General features: G+C 39.8%; 1 protein-coding gene across 1 annotated transcript in view; it reads right to left on the bottom strand.

Moving 5' to 3' along the window:
- The window catches only part of LOC111567735 (mannosyl-oligosaccharide 1,2-alpha-mannosidase IA), a 195,497-nt gene that overhangs the window by 7,519 nt on the left and 164,260 nt on the right, over positions 1–23,718 (bottom strand). The window contains exons 5-9 of the mRNA XM_055013597.1: positions 13,346–13,440; positions 8,703–8,826; positions 8,357–8,450; positions 6,828–6,943; positions 4,284–4,503 (exon numbers count right to left, since the gene is read on the bottom strand). Of these exons, the coding sequence (XP_054869572.1) occupies positions 4,284–4,503; positions 6,828–6,943; positions 8,357–8,450; positions 8,703–8,826; positions 13,346–13,440 (649 nt within the window). The remainder of the gene's footprint in view (positions 1–4,283; positions 4,504–6,827; positions 6,944–8,356; positions 8,451–8,702; positions 8,827–13,345; positions 13,441–23,718) is intronic.

Below are 23,718 nucleotides of genomic sequence, written 5' to 3'. Positions count from 1 at the left end.
TACTGCTTCAGTTATTTTTCTACCACATTTCAAGACTGCATGGCAAAGAGATTGTATTCAAGATGGAGTACAAAGGAATCTGTTCTTGCCAAGGTCAGGACAGGAGCATTGGCATAGCAACAGCTTAAATTTAGAAACACGTTAATGCTCAGACCCCCCCCATACTTATCATTTGCGATTTTAGTAAAGCACTGCGTGGCTGTTTGAAAAATCACACTTTGGTTGGAGGAAGCAGGTACTTTGGGGTCACTGAAGGTTTACAAGTAGCAGCATCTGGATGGACCAGAAAATCATCTTGGAATAAGAAATTGCTGCGACAGGCAGCAGGGCGTCTCAGTCGGTTGGCTCATTATAGTGTGTAAGTAAGCATGCAAGACAAAGGGGCAACATCAAAGCTATAAATGTTTCACTGTTCCACACAGACTGCATTATATGTCTGTCACAAAGTGGTAATGAGGGAAAACAGAGGACAACCTGTAGGTCGGAAGATAAAATAGGTAAGCAGTCTGACAAAAAGATACAACTATGACATTTTCTAATTAGTTTTATTTATGCTTCCTGAGCTACTCTATTTTAATTAGTGAAACTTCATAACCAAACCTTTAAGAGGGGAAAAAGGAGAGGAAGGTAAAAAACAGATCAACAGAGGGATGTATGTTGACACAGAAGTAGCATGGCAGAGGTAGAGAGAAATACGTAGAGTGTAGATTTTCATATTGCACCATTTGCAGTATAAATTCTTGCATATTTGCGTTAACTTTTGTTTACCTTAATTGCAGAGAAACCAGGCTTTTAGTATTAACAGGCTTATATCAGGGACAGACATTTATTTATTATTTTTTCCTGTCATTCGGCCTTGCTTAACCCCCTGTGAGACTGAGATTCTCCAGTAGGTCTATTAATGATTCCAAGATAGAGCGAGAAGCAATCAGAACCCCTCGGCTTCTGCACAACCTGCCAAAGGAGATCAGACAAGCTTGCAGTTAATCTTCTTTTAAATCTCTCTTTAAAACACAGTGGGCCATATTTTAATTGTGCAAATGCAACAACAAGACAGACGTGGCTGGAAGAATTCTGTTCACAGCATAACGTCTTACATTCCACCAGAATACTAACAAACTGCTTTGCCCTGTCCTATTTGAATAATCCTCCCACTTGCTTGCGCCTCCCCTTCCAGCTGTGCACTGCGAACTAAGCACCACATACTACAGAGACAGCCAATAATGTGCCGATTATGTTGGTCACTGCACTGTCTCAATATAACTGTTAATTTTAGATTAGAATTATTTCCAGTTGCTTTTACACTGTGATTTTACATTTTATTTTAAGCTGATAATTAATCTTTAATCTCTAAATTGCATCACCACGTCTTTGTTTTGGAACTTTTAATAGTTTTTTGTAAAGGACAACACACATCGGGTTAATCCGATCTGTTTAAATTTGCAGTTACCCGTTGATTTTTAACTGTTGCTTTGATATATTCATGCACAATATAGCCGTGCACACATCCACGACTCAGCTGCTCTATTTTTTTCCTCTCCAAGCCCATTTTCATGACTTTCTATGCCTCTTCCACCTTCTGTGCTTCCTGACTGCCTCTTTTGAACTTGAAGAATTCTCTGGTCTGTTGATGTTGTTTGTGGTTCCTTTGTGCAACAGAGATCAATTGAATCCATTTTAAATTAAAAGTGTAGTATTGTAACAATGCCAACACTAATTCAAAATGAGAATCTTTAGTAACTCACAGCACAGACACTGCGTTATCATCACAATTCGCATCTCACACACACAATTTGGAAGTTCGTCTCAGGATTATCAATAATCATACGCGAGTGTCAATATCCTCAAGATCAAAGAGGTGTGAAGGAAATTACTTTAAGGATTTATTTGATTGGCTGCAAACAGAAACTGACCTCCGTGAGCTTCATACATTTCTGAGCAAGATGAATAGATAAGTTTTCCTGACTGCATTTAAGTCATTTCAATCAGTCATGTTGGCTACAGGTTGATCTCACCATGTTTATTTAAACAGAGGTTAAGATTAAATAGGTCAATACCTACCTGCACCGAATGCAAGGGCATCCAATATTTATAATGTTTTTGATATCATTTTAAAACAGCTTTTGGTATAGAATTTAGAATAAAAGGCAGTAGTCTGTCTCTTTTGTTCCTCTGCTGCACATCAGCTCATGTATCTCAGTTGTACAAACAACACAGCTTAGTGTACAAGTGTATTACAGCCGTCCCTCTAAAACCAGTAACCTTTTCTTCTTCCTGCTGCTTCCTACTTGGTCCACATTTCCCTGCACAATGCTGCTGCGATGAAGATGGCAGCGATCCAGAGCAGCAGCAGAAGGAGAGTCTTTATGGTATCAGTATTTAAGACACAGCTAAATAGCAGCCCCTCTACGCACATGCAAGAGCAAATCTCACTTCTGTCTCTTTTTTTTCTGCACACAGCTAATCCGAGAACTGCTGAGCACCGTGCAGTCCCTGTAATGAGTGAAGACAAACCTGGTGGAAGACTATGAAAGAGAAAGTCAGGGAAGCCTTTTGGGCCTGAAGATCAAATGTCTTCAAAGTGTATCATGGAACCTGTTATGTGAGGAGTCACATTAGCTTACTGGTGAAGCGAAGGCGAAGTGAACACTTGAGGATGAGTCCTTACAGCCCACCCGACAGTGGAGGGGAAAATAAAGCTTGAAATAAGCATTAGGAGATTATTGTCAGGGCCAAGACGGATGCCAGGGAAGAGATCAAACAAGGGTCTTCCCAAAACATGTGGGCAGGATTGCTTGTATGTTCTTCTCTTTATTTCCTTGCATTTTTCTCCTTGGTTCAGCCATTCTGATTTATAGTTTGGACCCACAGCAAATTTGCCGTTGGAGGTTGTTTTTTGGGGGTTTTTTTTGTATCACAATGTTTCTTCTTTCATATTTGATCTCACCTCCCTCTCTCTTTCTCCTCCCTTTCCTTTCTTGCCACTAAAATGCAACAAACTGTGATTATCATCATCAAACACACTCAAAGTCTGCTGCCTACAGCTGTGAAACATTACAGAATAACTGAGAAGTTTTAATTTGTCGCTGCTCCTTATTAGACTGTCTTCTCTCTCCGTTGAGGTAAAGCCACCATGAAAGCTCCTTTTTTTTGTGTCAGGGTAAAATTAAAACACCCGAGGCACTTTTAATTTACAATATTGCTCTCCAAGACTGTTTTCTTACCCTGACTGGCACCATAACCTCTTTAACAGGTAGTGTACCATAACAGTGGTGAACTGTAAAGTTCAGCTTGTTGTATGGAAGAGTCTGCTGGAACACAGTGAAGAACAAAGGATTGTTTTTTACCTCTGAAGAGTACAAACACCAAATGGAGATTGTTTATAAATTCCGGTTTTGTGATAAAATAGTTCCACTGCTCAACTAGATCCTCTTTAGTCAGAGGTCACCAGAAGTTATTCGATTTGGGTTGAATTGTTTTTAAGTGTAATTTAATAAAAGCGTTCTTTCTTCTGCTTTCTGACTCCACCAATTGTCTGCATTGGTGTGCATTATGTTGTGGAAGTAGACACACTATACCCACTGGGAAGCAGGAGGAGAGACAGAATGTAGCCAATTAGCTGTGCTGGCCTGGCGAACTACAGCAGTGATCAGCAATGGATGAAATAAAGCAAAAATGTGCAAAAGGGGGGGGCAGGCTTTGTAAAATCTGGTACCTCACTTATTATTTTGAGATTCTACAATGTTACGTGCTGTGGTACAACGTGTACACTACTACTAAACCTATCAGCTGGTGGGAGTTAAGTATGTTTAGCGGCTGCAACATATTTGAGCTGGTCTATTGCCATTGTTTGATATTTTCTATTTGTGAGAAAGCCCTTCGAACACAAGAATATAACCTTATTTCTGGGCAGGAAATAATATTGCCTCTGGTTTGTGTTGGGTCAGGATCTCTCATTCAGTAGTACCAGAAGGGTCAGGTCAGGTCTGAAAGGCACAAGTCTTAGCTGTACAACTGTGTATTTCTCTAGTACAAAAAGCCAAAAAGGCCACTCTGCCTAGTCGAAAAACATTAAATGGATGAAGGCATTGTGTGAAAATTAAAAAAAAAAAAAAAAAAAAAGGATATTTCAATTTGACATGGTACATTTCCAGTATACATAATCCATAAAATGAGCAGAGGCAGCCACTCATCCGTTGCGTGACATTGAGCCTCCTGAATCGAACTATTATACATCCTTTCAAAGCAAAGAGTCTCTTCTACACACTGACATTTCCTCTCACCTGAGCGAGTGTAACTCTCGTGGCATGTGTGAGTGATCTCAGCAGCAAGGTCCAGGTAGTGCTGCCTCTTCTCCGGTGCGCCATCATCAGCCCCGATGCCGATCATGCCCCCGGAGAAGCAGGCCAAGTGACCCATCTTGTGGTCCAGAATCCCTCCCCTCCACTCAGCCATGTAGGTGAGGCCACCAGGTGACTTCTGTACCAAGTTGGCTTCGATTGCCTACAGAAACACACAGACAGGAATATTTAAAACTGCTATTCTTACTGTCATTATTGACAACGGGAGCGTCTGTTTGACCAGCAGTTTTGTTACGCCATCTCCCAGCAAACAGATGTGCACGTAATCAATACCTGGGCTGATAAATATTAAGTAAGGCATACTGCTCATAGTCAGATTATGTTATGGACAGAGTGTTGGAGAATAAAAGGAGATAATCTTGACCTGCAGATTTCTACAGATCTGAGGAAGGAAATTTATTTTCCAAGGTTAGCTAGAGAGAGACACACTATTTTAAGAGACTACAGATGAGGACCTTCATGATACGGACGAGTAGCTCCGATAATTAGTTGTTTCCAAGCAACATCTATAGTAATGCTTCAGCAATATTTTACAATTAGACCACTTAGATAGCCTCTGTGTGGAAATGTTGACCAATTAGTACCATTTTATCCCTCCGGGAGCAGCACGAAGTGAGAGGTTTAAAGGAATATGCCAGGAGCGAAATTCTCTGCAGAGCCTTGGTACATGAGATTCGCACTTTATACTCTGTTGTTTGAAGAGTAAAACGTATGTGATTTTCTAGCAGGTAGGTGGATGTTTCTATGAAATTGAAGAACGAATCCCCACAGATCCACAACATACCATTACCAGATTAACACTTCGTACTTTGAAGTTCAAAGTTGTGCAATGAATGTGCATGCTTACTAAGTTCTGCTGTACTTGTAGTAGTAGATAGTGTCCACCAGCCACTGTCATGAATGTGACAGGCACCACTGCTGACCATGACTAAACTATGACTTCCCACAACTTCACTATATTGCAAATAAGCCAATTAACAGGTTGGTCTAAGAGTCACAATGACTACGAGCAGTTTTGGTCTGACACAGATAATTTAACACTGATTCACAGTAAATGTATGTATTTACTGCATACGTTGAGTTACTATTCCATGTAATGCACGGTGAAAAAGACTTTACTACTTCATGGAAGAATCTAAAAAAAATCCCAAGTTTAATTGTAAGAGAAGAAATCAGCACAGTTCAACTCTCTGCCTCTTTGTGACTGTGTCTTGCCAGGGCTTTATGTTTCAGACTATAGAAGAACATCTTGTGAGAATTTCTGAATGACTCATTGTCTTTCTCTACAGATTTGGTCTCTGCTTCATCTGTCTCTCACCCATTCTGTCTGGCTTGCTGCTCAATTTGACTTGGAATAGTAGTCTGTGACACTAAGCAGCAATATCACACAAAGTGCTGATAAATACAAGAGCAAACTCCCACTGAAATCTCAGGTCCAGTCATTCATTATTAATTTTTCACTGACAGCCCTTTTAAGATGAGCTTAGAAACTGGATTGTAGAGTGCTGTATTTTAATTCCAAATTACTATGAGCTCAGTACTTTGCAATGTAGTTCCCATTTATTCCCTCTTACATCTGCTGTGTACTGTATGAAAAACCTGTAATGCCAAATAGGGGTTGATGAAGATGTAACTCACAATAATAGAAAACAAAACAATCAAGCAATGTATATAATATAGAAGCTTATGAATACCGTGTTCCCAGAAAAAAAGATCTTTCTTGAGGGTTGAGACTGATGATTTTCCCACTAATTAGCTGTTGTTAGCAGTAATCATGGCATAGCATAATTGGAAAATGTTTTCCCATTCTGCACTGTGTTTTAATTAGCAGTCTACTTTTATTTGAATGCCAGAGATAATAAGTTGTGCTGTGCCTTCACCTTAGATCTTTGTATAAATATGCAGCATATAACTTAATCTGATAGCGCGGGGGTCCTTGGCCATTTAAATACCAAGTCATAGGGGAGAGGGAAAGTGTGTAATTAGCAGTTCTGCCTCTGGCTTGACCCTCTGATGAGAACTGAAGAAATCTCAGTGGCAATCTTAAGTTATTGACTATGATATTGTAATTGTATCCAGAAGCAGCATGCTTTACTCTGACATTATCGCCATTAAACAAGACAACAGACAGCTCCTGATTTATTTTCATGCATGTGTTTAGCATGTAGTGGGGCTCCGTGCACAAACATTTTTCTGCAGGTGGTGGGAGTGCAATATGACAGCTTATAAAAAAATACCCAAGTTAGTTGCTGCAGTCACATTATTCCACGTATGGAAGGGGTTTAAGATGTTTTATCCTTTATGCAGCCTTCAAATATCCCCTAAAACAGCATACTTGTTGTCCTTGTTGTTGTCTTTGTTTGATCAAAAGCTTATGCAAATGACAGTAATTATTTAGTTTATCTAACTGAGCTCCGCCTGAGCGAACGCATCTTTGTGTGCATCGAAAGATAAAGATTTCCATACCTCCAGCGCGCCATAGTACATCCTCTTTGCATCGTCGTCCGTTTTGTCTGACATCAGATAGGATTTGATCAGATACTCGTAGAAACTGTCCCCGAGGCCACCGATGGAAACATGATCTGAAAAGGGAAATTGGAGGAAAGCGGAGTTATTCAGCAGGGTCACACGCAGGTCTTTATGCGGGGTTTCTGCAGGTGTTAAAATGCATTAAATTCATATTCCTCAAAAAAGAAAACAGAAAAAGAAAATACAAAATAAGAGGAAAGGTGACCGTGGGTCCCAAACAATTTTCCTGCCTTTTGTACGCAGTAATGTCAGTTATAAAATATTTGATTGCAGGCTGTTGGGAGACGTTAGACACCTTTAAACTGAAAAGTAGGATTGTTTTCACAGTGGACTGTACAGCAGGAGGCTGTCTTTTGATTCCTTTTGTTGCAATTCAGGCAAAGCCATCAGACTTGCAGCGAACCGTACAACCTCAAGTACTAAAAAAAAGCCTTAATAAACTTAGCTCAGTGAAACTCTGACTACATCATATCAGGCTTTTGACCAAACTCTACTCCTTTTTTAGATGTCCTAACCACTTATGGCTTTTCTGGTTAATTTGTGGTTTGCATGGTCATATACTGAGAGGTCACATTCTCTCTGTTCACTGATCTTAGCAAACAGTTCAAAATTAAAACCTAAATTATGTAACACACTTAAAGCTTGTCAGTGGAAATTGAAACAAGTGGCTGTTGATTTTTCTCTCTCTTGCTCTAAGTCCACTTTCAGAATCATAAAGTTGAATGTTATATTACAGAACAGGCATGCATGACTCTGAATCTATCCACTTAAACTAATTGCATGCACATCCACCAATGCTAACTCCCCCGCAAGGTTATCAGTGTTGCTGGGTTAGTCCTTGACACAGACAAATGAAGGAAAGCTGTGAAGCTACACCTTCTTTTTCCTTTGTGCTGATATTTATATACAGCTCTGCTTCAATACATGCTCATCCACAACAATTAGCGGCTGTAATCATCCAGGTTACCACCTTTTTATTCCCAGCACCATCTTATCAACAGATTTTTTTTCCCCACCTCCTTTCAGGTAAATCGGAAGGATCCAATTTCCTGAAGTAATTGAATTCATTATCATTTTAATAACCTAGAGCAATGGGAGTAATAAAACCATTGCTACTGTATGAGACTGATATTAAAAATGAAAGGAGGTAGACGGATGAGTGGATGACACAGACAGGCAGCCAAAAGAGCTTTGACACGTGAGGGGACTCAAAGTCTGTCAGTGGTGTGAAAGCCCGACAAAAGATTGAGAAACGGGAAAGGTAAATATGTAAAATGACATTTGGTGAATTGAGACTCTTTTGATTTTGATCCCCATTGGGAAAACACAGTTAATGTAGTATGAAGCAGCTAACAAGATCTCTATGCAAGAGAGCCATTAGTAGTCATTACGCATCAAACCATTCAAAATCGCCCTTAATGAAAAATATTTACTAATATTAATCAGAAGCTTTATACAGTACTTACGCTGGACCCAGTTGCCACTGACTGGACTGAGGAAGTTGGGGTACAGGCCGTGGGGTTTCTCAATCTTGTTTAAAAGTTTCCTGATGTTCATCACCTGCAAATCAGGTCAAACCATCAGGGTCAAATACCGCCATGGTTCACAAAGGGAACTTGTACTATATCAAGGCTGAAGAGCATTTTGCCGAGAAACTGTGGCATTCAGAAATCAGAGCTCACATCAAAGAAATAGAAACATTTTGAAACTTTTAGTAAAACTATGTAATTGTAACAAGTCATAGTAACCAGAACATGTGTGGGTACTCTAAACTGTAAATGTACAACTGTGGATGTGATTCATATATTGAACCTTCTCTGTGTAGACTGGGTTGTTGGACAGCTCAGTCAGATGCACAAATTCAAGGTGAAGGGTTCCAAACTCAGCCAGGATGCTGCTCCCGGCTGAGGCCCAGCCCCAGCTCCAAATGGTGCCACTGCAACAGAGACAAACATTCAAACAGGTTGACTAAGTACAGTGGGATTCATATAAAGGTGTATACAGATACAAGGTAGAGTTCAGCATCCCTGAATAATCCGCTGCCACAACCACCTGGGATTGGGACATTTTTGGTTGGATTATTATTATTTTCAGTGTAACTTAAAATAAAAACATAGGGAAATTCAGTCTCTCTCTTTCACCGACTCTGCCAATTGTATGTGTCGATGTGTGTCATCCACTAGGTAGCCTGTGAGTTGCACTAGCTTGCCTTGAGGAATCATATCGTCTTCTCAAACCCTCCACAACAACCCCCACTCCTAAATAGCATCACGATGGTGCTGGTACAAAGTTCTGTTCTGGGTTATAAAGGCCTGGAGTGTTGTCTAGTTCACCTGGCAGATCAGTTTGTGTCATTTATCTAACTAATACTGGAAAAAAAGTCAAAGATGATGTACCAGCCGACGAGACAAACTGATGAAACGTATCATTTTGAGATTTTTAAATGATATTCATTCATTAAAATGGTTAAATTTCAATATATCTGTAGAATCATCCAGTTCATTGACTACAATGACAAGTTAAGTATTAACACACTACTTTGCTGCTGTTGTAGTCCTCTTTTTTCCTTTTTTTCATAAGGACATGGTATTTATAACTTCTTTTTTCACTCTCCATTAGATGTTACATGACATGTGACATACTGGTGCAGCTGAACAAAGTACAAGAAGCAACTCTGAGTGCTTTTCATGTCCTTCTCAGATGGAAATCAGCAACCATCTCCAGTGTTCTCAACATTGCATTCCAGCCATTATACTGTCTAAAGTGTATTATTCTAGTTGAACATTTAGATATAGTACATTTGTGATTATCGGCATACAATCATCCTAAACACTAGAGATGAAAGGATCAGTTGATCAGTTAAAAATGCATTGAAGCAAAAACGCCAAACATTTACTGGTTCCAGATTCTTAGATGTGAAGATACAGCTCTTTTCTTTGTCTTGTGTGATCGCAAATTGATTGTTGCTGAGTTTTGAACTGTTGGTTGCACAAGATATTAGTTTAAATACGTAACTTTGGACTGTGGAAAATTAACATATATATTATTTCGAACATTGTGACATTGACAGATCAAACAAGTAATAAATGAATTAAGAAAGTAATTGGTAATTAATTGACTGATCATTTAAATAGTGGGTTTATAGCACTATCAGTTGTTGTAATCCCAATTTAATGAATACTCTCTTCAGCAGGTAAATTACTAATGTCAAGGTCATAGCAAAACCATACTGAAGACAATTTACTTATTTTGTTAACTATAACAAAGGATGGCAAACAGCTTGTGACACTAACCCAAAAGACAGAAAATACTAACTTTTTAGATTAATATTCCCAGTGGTTCCCGGCAGCAGCTGCTTTATGCTATATCTCTGGGTGAAATGACGGGAGGAGGATTGGATAATAAATTGGGAGATGGCAGTGGAATCGAAGAGAGGAGGATGTTTTGATCTTTTCTGGTCTTTCCTGGTTGTTGAAATATATAAAATTAACTTGGCAGTTGATGTCCGCTGGCACACGGAAAACATTAATTACACGATGCCAAGCAAATTGAATTTCCGTCTGCTAAAAATAAATCACAAGTCTATGAAGTAACCTTTACCATCTATCCAGCGTTGAGTAAATGTATTGTTGCCTGATATGACTGATGTTTGTTTAAAGTTGTATTAACAGCAATTTAAAAAAAAACAAAAAAACAACAGTGCTGCCACAATATGGGTATTGAAAAAGGTGTTAGAAAGGTTTCCTATAAACTATGAGTTTCAGTGTTGGCACCAAGTTTCAGCAAATGTGTAGTTCACTGATGCTCATGTATGATTAGTTCAAGTGGAATCTGCTGCTATCCTGATTTTAAACATCCCCTCAGAGTTACTGGGGGATATCAGATTTTGGATAATAAACTGAGTTGAGTTGTTGATGAGGGAAGGAAAAGGTGGGACGTGGCTGACATGTGAGAGCAAAGGAGAATCAAAGAGTTTGCCACTCTGATGAATACAACTATGAGAGGTTGGAGGCTGCATCATTAGAAGCTGTGGCTCGAGTCATATCTGATTTTTCCTTTCAGAAGAATCAGTCTAAGCAGATGTGCAGGCCAGTGGGCGAAGTGTTTGTGCGTGGGTGTTTAGCGAGGAAAGCGGACGGGGGGGTGGGTGATGGGCTGCGTATCACTGCTGCCGAGTAAGCAACACCACTGGTACACATCCATTAATCTTTTCAACCCCTTTTATAAACACATGGTTTTCCAAAGCTGTCAAAAATCTAATCAGGAGTGAAAAATGATGAAAAAAATGAGAATCAATACCACATGCCATGCATAATGTGTTGGGGAAATTGGTGTCTTGTGCATTTTAAAAGGAGAGCTAAAATAATTGAAGTCACTGATGCTGACTGGGAACATATTTCTTCTATGAATTATTATAGAATCAATGTAGAACTCGATTTCATTTAGCTTTGTAGTGCGAGCAGAACCAGGGGCTTCAACTGTAGTAAACATTCAGTTTAATTTGATCTTTTTTTGTAAGGCGAAGGTGTAAAATATTAAACATACATTCTGCCACAGTGGAAACTATTTGTTCTTTTATACTGAAAATGTTTCTCTATTGGAAGTAGGAAACATGAAGAGGCTTGAAAACAAAAAGTGCTGTTAAAAGCAACAGCAGAAAAAGTAGACTTGTAAGTTTCAATATTAATTATTTTTTTTCTTAACTAATAAATTCAGTTTTTATCTTTAAATTGTCAGAAAATGCTAAGAAAAAAGAGAGAAAAGAAAATCCTGGTAAAAGCCCACGATGATGTCTTCATCCTGCCAATTTTGTCTACTCAAACTTGAGACGTTCAGTTGCCTTTTACATCAAACAAATCAAAGCATAAAATCCTCAAGATTGAGAGAAACTTGGGAATGTCTGGCGATGGTACAGATATTGTAACACTAAACATACAAGAAGAAATTCCTAGCATCAAGAAACATCATTGGCAAGTCACTTATAGCATGTAAGTAAAGACTTGTCAAAGTCACAGGCTGTGCTGAACAACTGAACTCCCCAGTGTGCAGAGTGCTGACTGGCTGTTTATGTTCTCTTACACATTGCATATGTTCACCTCTAAAGTGATGTGTGTGTGTGTGTGTAAAGGATTGTTTATTGTGTGTTACACTATGGGCAGCATGGTCCCTCCTGCCCATCTGCACCACTGGCACATATTGGTGATGTAGCTCGAATTAACTGTAGAATAAGGTAATTAAATCTGCCAGCAGCTGTCCAGCTTGGCTGGTGGGTTAATTGGTAGCAGGTGGATGACAGAGATGCCAGGAAGTATCTTATAAGAAAATAAGATTAGGAAATGAGAGGAAGATGAGTGACTGCTGTAGTGGTTTGCCAGAATCTTGAAAACAGACATAAAAGGAGTTTATAAGTTAAACATGGGCCTTATAATATCACATATTTAGATGCAGTCTCATTGCGCACATTATAATGAACCCTTTCTGCCCTGTTGTTCAAGCACCATACTGTGTGTTGGCAAGACAAAACAGAAGTGGAGTCATGCTGCAGGAATGCGGGCGAGTGATGATAATTTGCTTGTCACAGTCACCGACACAGTGCCGTTATCAACATTCATCATAAGCTTTTCAGCTCTGATTTCTGTCTCACTATGAAACTATTAAATCAGAAAACAAGAGTCACAATTTTTCACTCCCGCTCCTGCTTAAAAAGTGTCAAACTGAAATCTCAGCACGTAGAAGGTAAAAATCCATGGTCAAATTGCTCTGAAAATGAAAATAGCTCGAAGTTGTGTTTGCGTGACCGTGGCATTAACAAGATCGTGTCTATAAAGATTTTAGATTAGAAAGGCAATGGTTTGGAACAGATTAAAAATTAACGCTACTCATTTAAAGACATGCAAATAGTATTCATATGATCTTCCAAAGTGTTTATGGACACATTAATTCTTATCCAAATGTCATCGGCAGTCCGCAGCTGATCTATTGTTAGTAGACATAGATGGTACGTCTGCTTGTTGACAATTTGACTTTAGTTTTAAAATAATTTTTTTTCCCTTAATTCACTTTTTGCCTACGTGACATTGCCACTGTCATTTGTGAAAACATACGTGGAGCTGAATCTTTCTTAATGAATTACAGATTTGGAACATGCAAAAGTTAATTTTATGTGCCAAACTTTCTTGGGTTATCATTTTTAAAGCTGACATACAGTGTTGTTGCACATAACCAAACTGAAGATTAGAGGTGGCTTAAGTATCTGCTAAAAAGTGTTTGCATTTATCTTAATTCTTGTCAACTGGCTCATCAAACTGGGCTCTGTTTTTCTTTGTTTGCATTGCCCTCCAGCTTTGTTGAGAAACTTGTGTGCACTGATGAAAGCCAGCCAGTCTAATAGCTCAGGATCCTCTTTAGTCAGGGATGGAGGACATCTGAAGGTGAAGCCTGGTGCTGAGACTCACCTCCCCAGGTTGATGACACCTCGGGGGATTCCTGTGGGCGTATTGAAGGCAGGGAGTAGCTTCTCTCCCAGCTCCATCGCTTTATTCTTGAACAACTGAACAGAAAGCACAGAGGAAAGCATCCTGGTAAGTACACAAACAACAGACACGTAACATATGTGTGAATGTTTTATCATTCCTTCTGTTTGTATCTTTCATATAAATATTTATAAATTGCGTCTCATCTCAGGAGAGCTTTAAAAAATAAAAAATCACTGACAGACTGGGAATCAAAAGACCCACTCACATCCCCTCCCTCCTGTTTTCCTTTTAAAGCTAATTGTGTGAAACATAAGGCGTGCTACTACACAACTCCAGCAGGATTAAAAGCAATCTCATCTATGTAATCTGCAGTGGTCCATTTAAAATGCTGTTCCTCCACATCTCCACTGGCCAGACTCTCAGAGGCCAAGTTCGAAGCAAAGTTAACATATCATCTTATGAGCTAGATTATCAGTCAGCAGATCTTCATTTACCAGTGGGAACAGTGGGGAAAAAAGTAAAGCAGTAGAGTAACACATTGAAATCACAACAAAGAGAGAGACAAAAAGGTAGCGGTGCAGAGGTGAGAAGAAAAGCAGAGGTTCACAAGATTGAGAAGAGACAGATGTGGTACACAGAGAGCAAACAGGGTCTAGTCAAAGACAAAGCACAATCAGAAAGAGAGAGTTCAGTGATCAGAGATCAGTGGTGGAGCAGTGGCTCAGCAGAAACACTGAAGCAGCTGAGGAGAAAATGGAAAAAATAAATTGCAGCCCGATAGGTAGAAACCACTGGCCTTCATGATTAGGATCGTTATTATTCTGGAGGTAGTCTTTGCAGGGTCTAGTTTCTAGTCTGCAGCCATTTCGATGGAAGTTTCCAAGGTTTAGTAAATATTTCATACTGCAACATGAACAAAGTTAATCACTTTTTCCGCTAATATTCTTTATTCCACAAGGCCATTGGGGTGTAAAAAGGGAGCGTAGTGTGGCAGTAGAATCAGAAAATGATGCTGCCGGCTATAACTCAAGCCACGTTGTTTTAGCCTGTAAATAGCATCTACCAATAAAATTATGCTGAACTGGCTATTAGCAAATCCTATCTACAAAGTACCCATTTATGAGCAGACAACTATCACTGGAATACTTTGATACTTGAAGGAAACTTAAAAAAAACAAACAAACAAAAAAACTAGGAATCTCAAGCAGGTTCTCTTGTAAGGGTCATTGTCCTTTGGTTATTTGTAAACAAATTTAAGGATGTTTATTTGTGATGGGACATCAAAGATAACAATCTCCTTGGGAAGTGTAAGTCATAGTAGATCTAAAAACATGTTCAAAATGTTTGTGTGTTAAGATCTGCTGCTTAGGATTCAGCTACTGACTGTGTCGTTGCAAATCAGTAAGCCAAACTACAACAACAGATTTTTCTGGTTTTTTTTTTTGTCACATTCCTCTTTCAACTCATACAGTATGTTTGCCTCACGTTTCTCCCTCTCCTTCACCTTCTGCAATGCCCACAGCCTTCCCCATAATCTGAAAGCCTCTGGAAGAAATTCATAATTATGTAGCCTTTTGGGAAAATAACTTCTTTCAGAGCTCCTTCTCATTTTTTGTACTTATATCAAATGAAATATACATACAACCATACATTAAACATGCCAGCAAACATGCCACTTTCACAGTCAGCAACTGTAGCATTTTTTGAAAAAAAAAAACCTACCCATAAGCCTTTGTATGAAACACTCCTTTTTGTTATTAGATTGTGATTTACAGCTTTGCAAAAATAATGTATCAGATTCTGTCAAGAATAACATTTGCAAAATAGTCTGAAAGTAAATGAATAATCCTTAATTGCATGAATGAACAAACTGTCAACTGAACTGACAGCTGCAATTTTCACTTTGCAAGAGCCTGCAATTTTTCAAAAGGTTCCAGTGTTTCATGCAGGCTTTTTAATTATGATGCTCTTACGAGCGCTTTCAGAAGGTGTTTGCTTCTGTATGGAGAGCGCTTCATACACAAAGCAACATGTTGGACGAGATCCTTCATTTCATTCAAACAGTTCACATATACAGCTGGATATTGAACTTCAGAACATCGGAAGGAATATATTAAAAACCTTTCAAGCATTAATATCTGGTAGTGAATTCAAGGTCTTCTTTTTAATTGTTAAGTCTAGTAACAATTTAAAAAAAAAACATTGTAAATACACTACAGACTGAAAGCTGAACTAGTGGACTAAGTGGTATATTTGTGCATTTACTGACAAACGAGACACTACACTTTGATGAGATCACATTGTGAATTTGAGATAGACATTAAATCAAATGACTAACTGAGAGAATAACTTACAGATTCATTAATAATTAAACATTGTTATAACCCCATTTTAGAATGGATGTGTTCGGGCAAAGTTTTTCTGAGTGCTTTGAAGTGAGCAGCAGTGATACATTTAAGAAATCTTACTTCTTTTATAGCTGAATAAAGAAGCTTCAAAGTAAGATTTATGAAAACTGGGGTCTCCGGTATTGTGTTTGAGAAAATGAAGCTACTTTTGTGGGTCTATTTCGAGCTTTCTCTGGCGACACGCTGCTGTCAAAGCAGTGAGATGGGAGCAGGGTGGTGTTATACAGTCACTTGTTAATTCTGATATTCTGATACAGATCAGCCTTGATGTATATGCGAGTGTGTTTGTGTGTTTGTGTGCGCTACGCTCCCTCCCGACTCCCCTGGCTCTCTGTTTTATCAAAGAGAGCACTAATGACCCTCTGCCTGGTCTCATCTCTCTTCATCGCTCCTTCTACCACCGCTGCTGCTGCTCAGCAAACCAGAAGGCCACAGGCGCACATGCATGCATCCAAAAATGAACACAAATTTGGATCTCATTTGTGCTGTGCGTCATTTTGAACTTCCCTACAGAAATACAGTATAGCTGTGCTCATGCAATCAGTCGCACTGAAATTAACTCCCTCTCCTGCATTAAGTAACAGACAGACATGAAGCAGGGGTTGCTGATTATATTGCCTCCATTTATTCTTGTTTGCCTGTTTATAAATTACTTGATTAATTATAGTAGAACCCCTTTGGCTGGCATCTGCTCTGTGATTTACTGTACGCAGCACACAAGCTAAATTAAGGGCCGTGTTCATAGATCTGTCTTCGCTGACATGCTGCTGCTCTCTTGTGCCACGCCGAGAGCCTCCTCCAGCACATGAGCTTCATTACTGAAGTGCTACTGTAATTGTGCTTTGCGGGTGTGTACCGCCCACCTCCCCATTCAGTAATGTGAAGCTATCAATAAATTTCAAGATTGGTTATGTTCACAATTTTTATATTTACTATTCTCTGCCTATAAGGGCACAAAAATAGTGGAACTCTGCAAAGAGCAACATTGATTGAATCTGACAGCCGACTGGTCGCTTTCTTCTTGTTCGCTTGAAATTCTCTGGTGGTTAGCAGATAGGAGGCTGGACACAAATGGCTTTTCCATCAGCTCTTAACTGCTGAAGACACACATCAGGCATGCAGTCATCTCTCCAACAGCAAACATCATCAGAGCCCAGTGGAGAGAAACTTTTCTTGGTCTGCCACTTCCGTTTACCAGTAAAACCTCTCAGTCCTTGCCTCGGGGAGCAAGGGACTTGAGAAAATGGGAATATGCACTCTTCCATATGTCCAACTGACAGCGTATGAACTATTGTTGTGAAGAACCTGACTTGTTTGTGTATGCTGAGGGTCATATTGCTCTTTTGATTTAAAGCTTAAGGCAGGTGATGCGCTATATTCTTTTCAATGTCAACAAGTCCCATGAAGAAACTCCCTCATTCAATGCCCCACATGCTGATTTGCTCCTACTGAGAATAAATATCTTTTTAAATGTAGGCAACATAGTTTTTAGGTGTCTAGAGGTATGACCATTCACTGTACATCAAGATGCTCAAACCTATATGTTTGTTGAACAGCAGTTTTGAAGCTCGGTGGGGGCTCCAGCATTTGCCATCTGCTTTCGCCTAACTCCCAGCTAATTAAAAAAATAAGCAAAGACATGAAGCCAGACTTGAGCTCAGATGGGCCATGCAAATGCTTCTGGGGAATGGACTGTCCTATGATGGCACACACATCCACTTAATGCAGCCAAACACATACTTTTGCACATTTTAAGCCTCAAAATTTTGATAAAAATTCCCCCCTTGCGCAGTTGTCATGAGGAGATTTAGCTATAGAGACCCAAGTTAATTTTTGTACTGGGCTATAATCATGTCTATTTCTAAATTTTGGCATTTTAACATAGCAGTCTATGGGGATTGACCCTCTTTTGGTGCCAGCTCAAGTGGCAGTTGGAGGAACTGCAGTTTTTGTCACTTTCGCTTGGCTTCATTTGTCATCGCTGCCTGAAATTTTATTTTTCCAAACATTAATAAAATTGAATTCTAAGAGATAATATAATGGAGTTACTGCACACTGAGTCTTGGATAACAGATGCTGAACACACACTATTCACCCACAACATTAAAACTAGTGACAGGCGGTGTGAATAGCATTGATTATCTCATTATAGTGCAATCCTCTGCTAGGAAACCTCGACTTGATCCATGGAGGCCCCATTCTACAACACTCAGGACCCAAATTATCCCCTGCCAATGTCCTGGTGTCAGAATCCAGAGAACAACAGACAACCAGAGAGCACTGTGTCCATACCCTGATGGGTCAGAGCTGTTTTAGCAGCACACTATTAGGCAAGAGGTTTTAATGTTGTGGCTGATCGATGCATGTTTCAGTTTTGTTGGACCTTGCAAGCCCGGTACAACAAATTGTCCAAACATCAGCAACACGGGCAGAATAGTGTGTTAACATAAAGGAGAACTGACTTAGACTTACACCACAGAATATATTTTATCTGGTATGTGGCCAAACCTTCAGAAGTAATTCAGACAGGCATGAATAGTGCAGTTTTGGGGTATCACCTGCAGATTTGGAAAGCAAGGGATTATTTATAGCAGCAGCAAAGTGAATGTGGGATCAACAAAGAATAAACCACAGTGTTCATGTTAATAAAGGAAAATATCATCTACCAGTGTGTCTCTTATGGTTTTTTTTTTAAAATAGTTTATAGAAAACATTAAAGCTGTATAGCATTAAAGAATACAAAATTTCAGGCATTTGCTCTACAAGCATTCTTTGTTATTTTCATCACATTTGTTGACAGAAGGAAAAATATAGAATATCACCTTACTCTTAAAAATGAATCACAGCTAGGTGTCTTAGTCATACAAAGGTGTTTTTTTGACTCCTGTTATATTTTGTGGTTTGACGATCATCTTGGCCTGGCAGGTTGTCTCAGCCATTTTCCTTTTCTTCTGCACATTTAAAGTGCATTCGTAAGTCAGATTAGACAGATGACAGGCATTGTGAAAATATAGTGTGGCAATAAAATGACTACTCATGTGACTGTTTGCTGATGTTTCCTAGCAGTCAAGGAATTGCTTCATCATCTGCTTGAATCCCTCACTCACAGTGTCACTGATTCTCAGTAAAACTGGGCTTTTAATGCAAGAACAAAGCCCCGTCTCTTTCATACCTGCCATCATCTCCTCCTTATTCACATTACAGAGACGTAGGAGATGAATTGAGCTGAAAATTTGATCTTCTGAACATGAGAAATGGATGGTAAGCAGCAGTGTCATGGAAAACCTATCTGCAGTTTGAAGGCAAATTTCATCTCTGCTTCAGAGGACTGCGTGTGGTTTCCTTGATTCTGTCCTCCTGTTGTGAGACCTAAGCGCGTGCAGAGTGCATGCATAATGCTGTCATGATACAAGTCCAGCACAGTTATTTTCAAGCAACCAGTTGCCTCTGTAAGAAGAGTTCATCTGAAGTCACTTCAGGTTCCTGTGCTGCACAAGTAACGACCAAATCTAAAATCTCTGTGGGCGACGTGCAGAATCCTCTTAATGTCGCCTGGCTGAGAAAAAACATTTTCTTTAGACCACAGATAAATAATGCCTATTTCTGCAGCTTATGAACACACTAACCTCCGGTTTCTCTCTCACGGCTCACCAACAAGCGAGTCGACGGTAACTTCATCATATTTTCCCTTTTTTCTGACAGTCAGGGCTCTTAGTTCACATCAAAACTACATTTCTGAATCGACTAAAAGGCATAAGAGGCTTTCAGCACTATTCATACAGGAAAAAAGCTATGCGTAATACTGAATTTTCTCTACTGATATGTCATGGAGCCACAGAAACTTGAGTACGTTGATTGCCTGCGGTGAGCAAGGGATAAAGAAACTTTGTGTGTGAAAGAACTTTGTGGTAGGTGTGGTCAAAAAATCCTGTGACAATTTTTACTGGCGGAATCACGATCCATGATCTGAATCACAATTCTCCCCACACATTTAGTTGTACTCGAGATCAAATGACTGGTTGTGCCTGGATATAAAGCCTGTAACTTGAACCAAACCAACACATCTCTGCATCCTGCTTTTGTTATGATTTTATTGTGAAAGTTCTGACTTTGTCACTGCTAACCAGCGAGTTCCACACCATCTCGTTTCTCTACCTTTAGGCTGGCCTTGTTGTTGCTGTGGCACTCCTCAGTGACCTCTCTAGCAAGTCTCTCATCACCATGGAAGAGTTTCTGATAGCAGTCACCCATCTCATCATGGGCTAACTTTGTTGCAGAACAAGGACTACTGTTGCCAGCAACATCTATCTGCAGTTGGACAGACTAAACGGAGAGGTCTAATGATATTGAAGACAGCCACAACAGTGACCTGGCCAGTTTGCAGGTAGAGAAACATGAGACAGGCTGGGACTAGTTAGTTAGCAGAGACAGACCTGCCAGAATAAAAAGCTTACATACACCTTTATGATGCTATCCCTAGAGTTCTTCTGAAAAGCAGATCGAATGCCAAATTAAGATCTTTCATGACACGTGCCACATTTGGTTTCTATGCTGCATTGTATTACTGTACAGTGGGGCATAAATAAATAACAATGGTTTCTATTGCTGATTATTCTGCAAGCCTATTTCTTGCATTAATAGTATAATGTGAAATAACAATTACAATATGTGAATCACAACTTCTTGTTTTGTCAACCAACAACTAGAAGATGTTCACTTTACTATTCTGAGAAGCTGAACGTAGGTTGTTTTAGTGCATAGACAATCACAACTCATTGATAATCAAAATTTTCTGTCATCTAATTACTACATCTCTGCTTAGATGGAATAGGATGTGTCCAGATGATACATATTCAAAGATCATTTTCAATCACATTAAGAGGTGACACCAAATACAAATGTGGTGATAAGACCTTCCTCTTCAGACTTCCTCCTTATTTCATTCCTTTTTCCCACTGCGCCTCTTCCTTCAGCCATACAATGAAACCCCATATCAAATCATACCATCATGTTACAATGTTTAATTCACAAGTAAGCTTGCAGTTTGGACATTCATCTGAATATGGTCTATGTAGAAAATTTTCCACACAGAGCTTCAAGTCAAAGTAAACCCCACCATTCATTGGTCATAAATTCAATTCAGGTCTTTCTTGTGCTAAGGCTGAAGTTGCCTGATTCTATTTCACACCACTAGTGATGCCTATATGATGAATAACTGCTGCTCATGTGAGCAAAAAATTCAAAACAGAATCAACTTTCATCATAGATGTAATCAATCATAGAGGGCACATAAGGAAGAAATGCAGACAGTGTGGAGGTGAGAGAGAGTGTGTTATTATTTTCTTCCTAAAAATGTTATTTTTACGGTTGAAGTTAGAAATTTGTGCACAAATCCAGGAACACTTGGTTCAAGGACTGCTGCTGGCTGAAAGATACGTTTAATTCTGCTGAGGCCATAATAAGACGCTCATTTACTCGGTGCAAGGTAACTGGAAGAAAAGTCGATTCTTTACAAGCAGCGGCTGCACCTGGTTTGCTTAGACTTTCTCCCAGCGGCCTTGACCATTATTAGGATCCTTTTATGCTATCTTAATGGCCCTAATGGGCAAAAACAGGAATATTGAAAGTGAAAAGGATACTGTACAGGTATCTCAGACACTAGCTGCAGTTCTCACTCACTGACAGGAATATTACAAGTTTCAGCTTCCGTCATCTTGCAGAATATATCTACCCTTTCAGCTGGATATGCCGAGACTGACAGGAGGAGACCCTTTGTTGCACATTGATTTCCTTCTTCATTTCACAAGCTGCTGGTGCAAGCTGACTTACAAGCATATGAGTCCATAGGTCGCGGCACTATCAGTCAACAAATTTAAATCTCAGTGTATCTGCATTGTTGCTTTTGAGCAAGCTTTACCCTTGTTTTTAATACTGAGCTACAGATGGTGGCCATATTGTGCAGCAACAGTGGTGTGTAAAATATTAAATATTAAAGGTTAACACGGGTGGGATAGCAGAAAGCCTGTTAAGTGTCTGTTGTTCTGGAGGTTCTCTGCAAACCTTTAATATCACCAAGTCCAGTTTCAAAAACCTAAACTTTGTTACCTCTATGCAAGCGTGACAGAGATGTCTTGAACACCGTCTGCTAACTCGCAGCACACAGTCTCACATCAGCCGCTCACCCCTGATGTCGGAAATGAAAAGTACTCTGCATAATTTATGCTGCATACCATCGCCGGAGAGCGAGTAGGCGAACATGCTAAAACAGATCCAATAAATTAGACATGAGGACTTCTCAGAAAACAAACGCAGCGGTAAAATGGAAGTACCCACCAAAGCCCAAATTGGAAAACAAACAAGTGGTGGCTGCTCAATCAAGCCCCCGCTGGAAAGGAGCAGCTCTAAATTAGTCCACATTACAGCTATATCGTTAAGCAATGTTCATCAGCTTAAACGTTCTTCTCTCAAGTACATGAGCCGCCCACAGACTTTCTACCCCTCCTTTTGACCCACTAAACTGGGCTTATTCAAATCATTTCAGTTTGCCGACTGCTGGCACCGTACAATATAGCAGCCACAGTTGCTGTTATTTCTGCTTGTTCAATGATGCAATTGTTGTACATTCTAACTGTCTTTTGCCTCAGCTTTTGATGTTAATACCCAGAGCCTAATTAATACCAGTATAGAAGAAGCTGTGGTTGACTGCTGTAAACAATAACTGGTTATCACTGAAATGTTTCAGCTTCGGCAAAGTCTTTCTGTATTACAGGGTAGCCACCGTGTGGCAGTGTATGCTTCGGATTATCTTTGGACAGTCAGATGGTCCTGTTTGTCCTCTGAAGCTGACTGTTATGTGCAGTGTTATTGCAACACCATGTGTGCATGAAATGAAAAAGATGGAAATCCAGAGGGAAGAGTTAATCCCACCCATGTTCCAGTGCTAGGAAAAAAAATATATGGCGACTCAACATGTTAGATTTGTGGAGCTATCTCTGAGCAACCCGTCACAGCAAATCACTGAGTCACAGTCTTCGCACTTTGAGAGATAATAATGTCTGCGCACTGGACCTCATCAGCTACCCCCAATGTGCCACACGGGGAAAACAAAAGAGCTTTTCCTGTCACATAGCAACACTCTTATACCTGTTTATGCACTGACGGATGTCGTACACGATCAGCCCTCCCTGTAGCAGCGGACCACGCAGACCCAGTGACCCATCAATAATTCAACCTACAATTTGCCTGGTGCCACAAACTTTCTGCCATCATTACTGTGGAAGGGTAACAGGAAGAAGAGGGGGCTGATGGGAAGCAGAGAGGATGTCAGGTCCACTTCTCATTAGGGCCATGACAGAGTCTCGCAGGCCTAGTGTGGGAGGACAACAGGCACCTCCTGGCCCACTCAGCCAGACAGAAGAGCTAACAGGTAGCTTTCTGTGTGGGCATCGACAGACAATACTCCCAGAGAAACTGCAAGAAATCTGAGCGATCTTGTTAAAGTGTAAGAGAGAAAAACTGTCTGAGACTGTCTTTCAGTTACATGCAAATGGTTGAGACATTGCAAGACTGTGTGGGTGATGGATTAAAGTTTTCACACACACTGCTTTTTATTTCCTATCACCAACTTGCAATCGGTAACAGAGTATAAAATACTTAAGCCCTGATAGATTTACGCAGAGGTTGGAGTTGTCTTTATTCTCCTCAGTACTAAAGTGTTGCACCAGTACTACATTAAGCAGAAGTTTGTGCTTGGGGAGGTGCTGGAGGGGTAGCCATTCATTAAAAACTGTTCACCCTCTTCAGGACATAAAAGTAAAACAGGAAAACCCAACCAGTACAATAAATTTTAATGTATGAAGAACTTTTAGCATAAAGAAAAAAATGGGGGTTGGGTACAAAAAAATGACCTGCTCCTGTTGCAAGAGGAAAATTCTGGCACCACAG

Source organism: Amphiprion ocellaris, chromosome 9, assembly GCF_022539595.1.
Source record: "Amphiprion ocellaris isolate individual 3 ecotype Okinawa chromosome 9, ASM2253959v1, whole genome shotgun sequence".
In the NCBI taxonomy this organism is placed as follows: domain Eukaryota; kingdom Metazoa; phylum Chordata; class Actinopteri; family Pomacentridae; genus Amphiprion; species Amphiprion ocellaris.
This window is presented reverse-complemented; position numbering and strand designations above follow the sequence as displayed.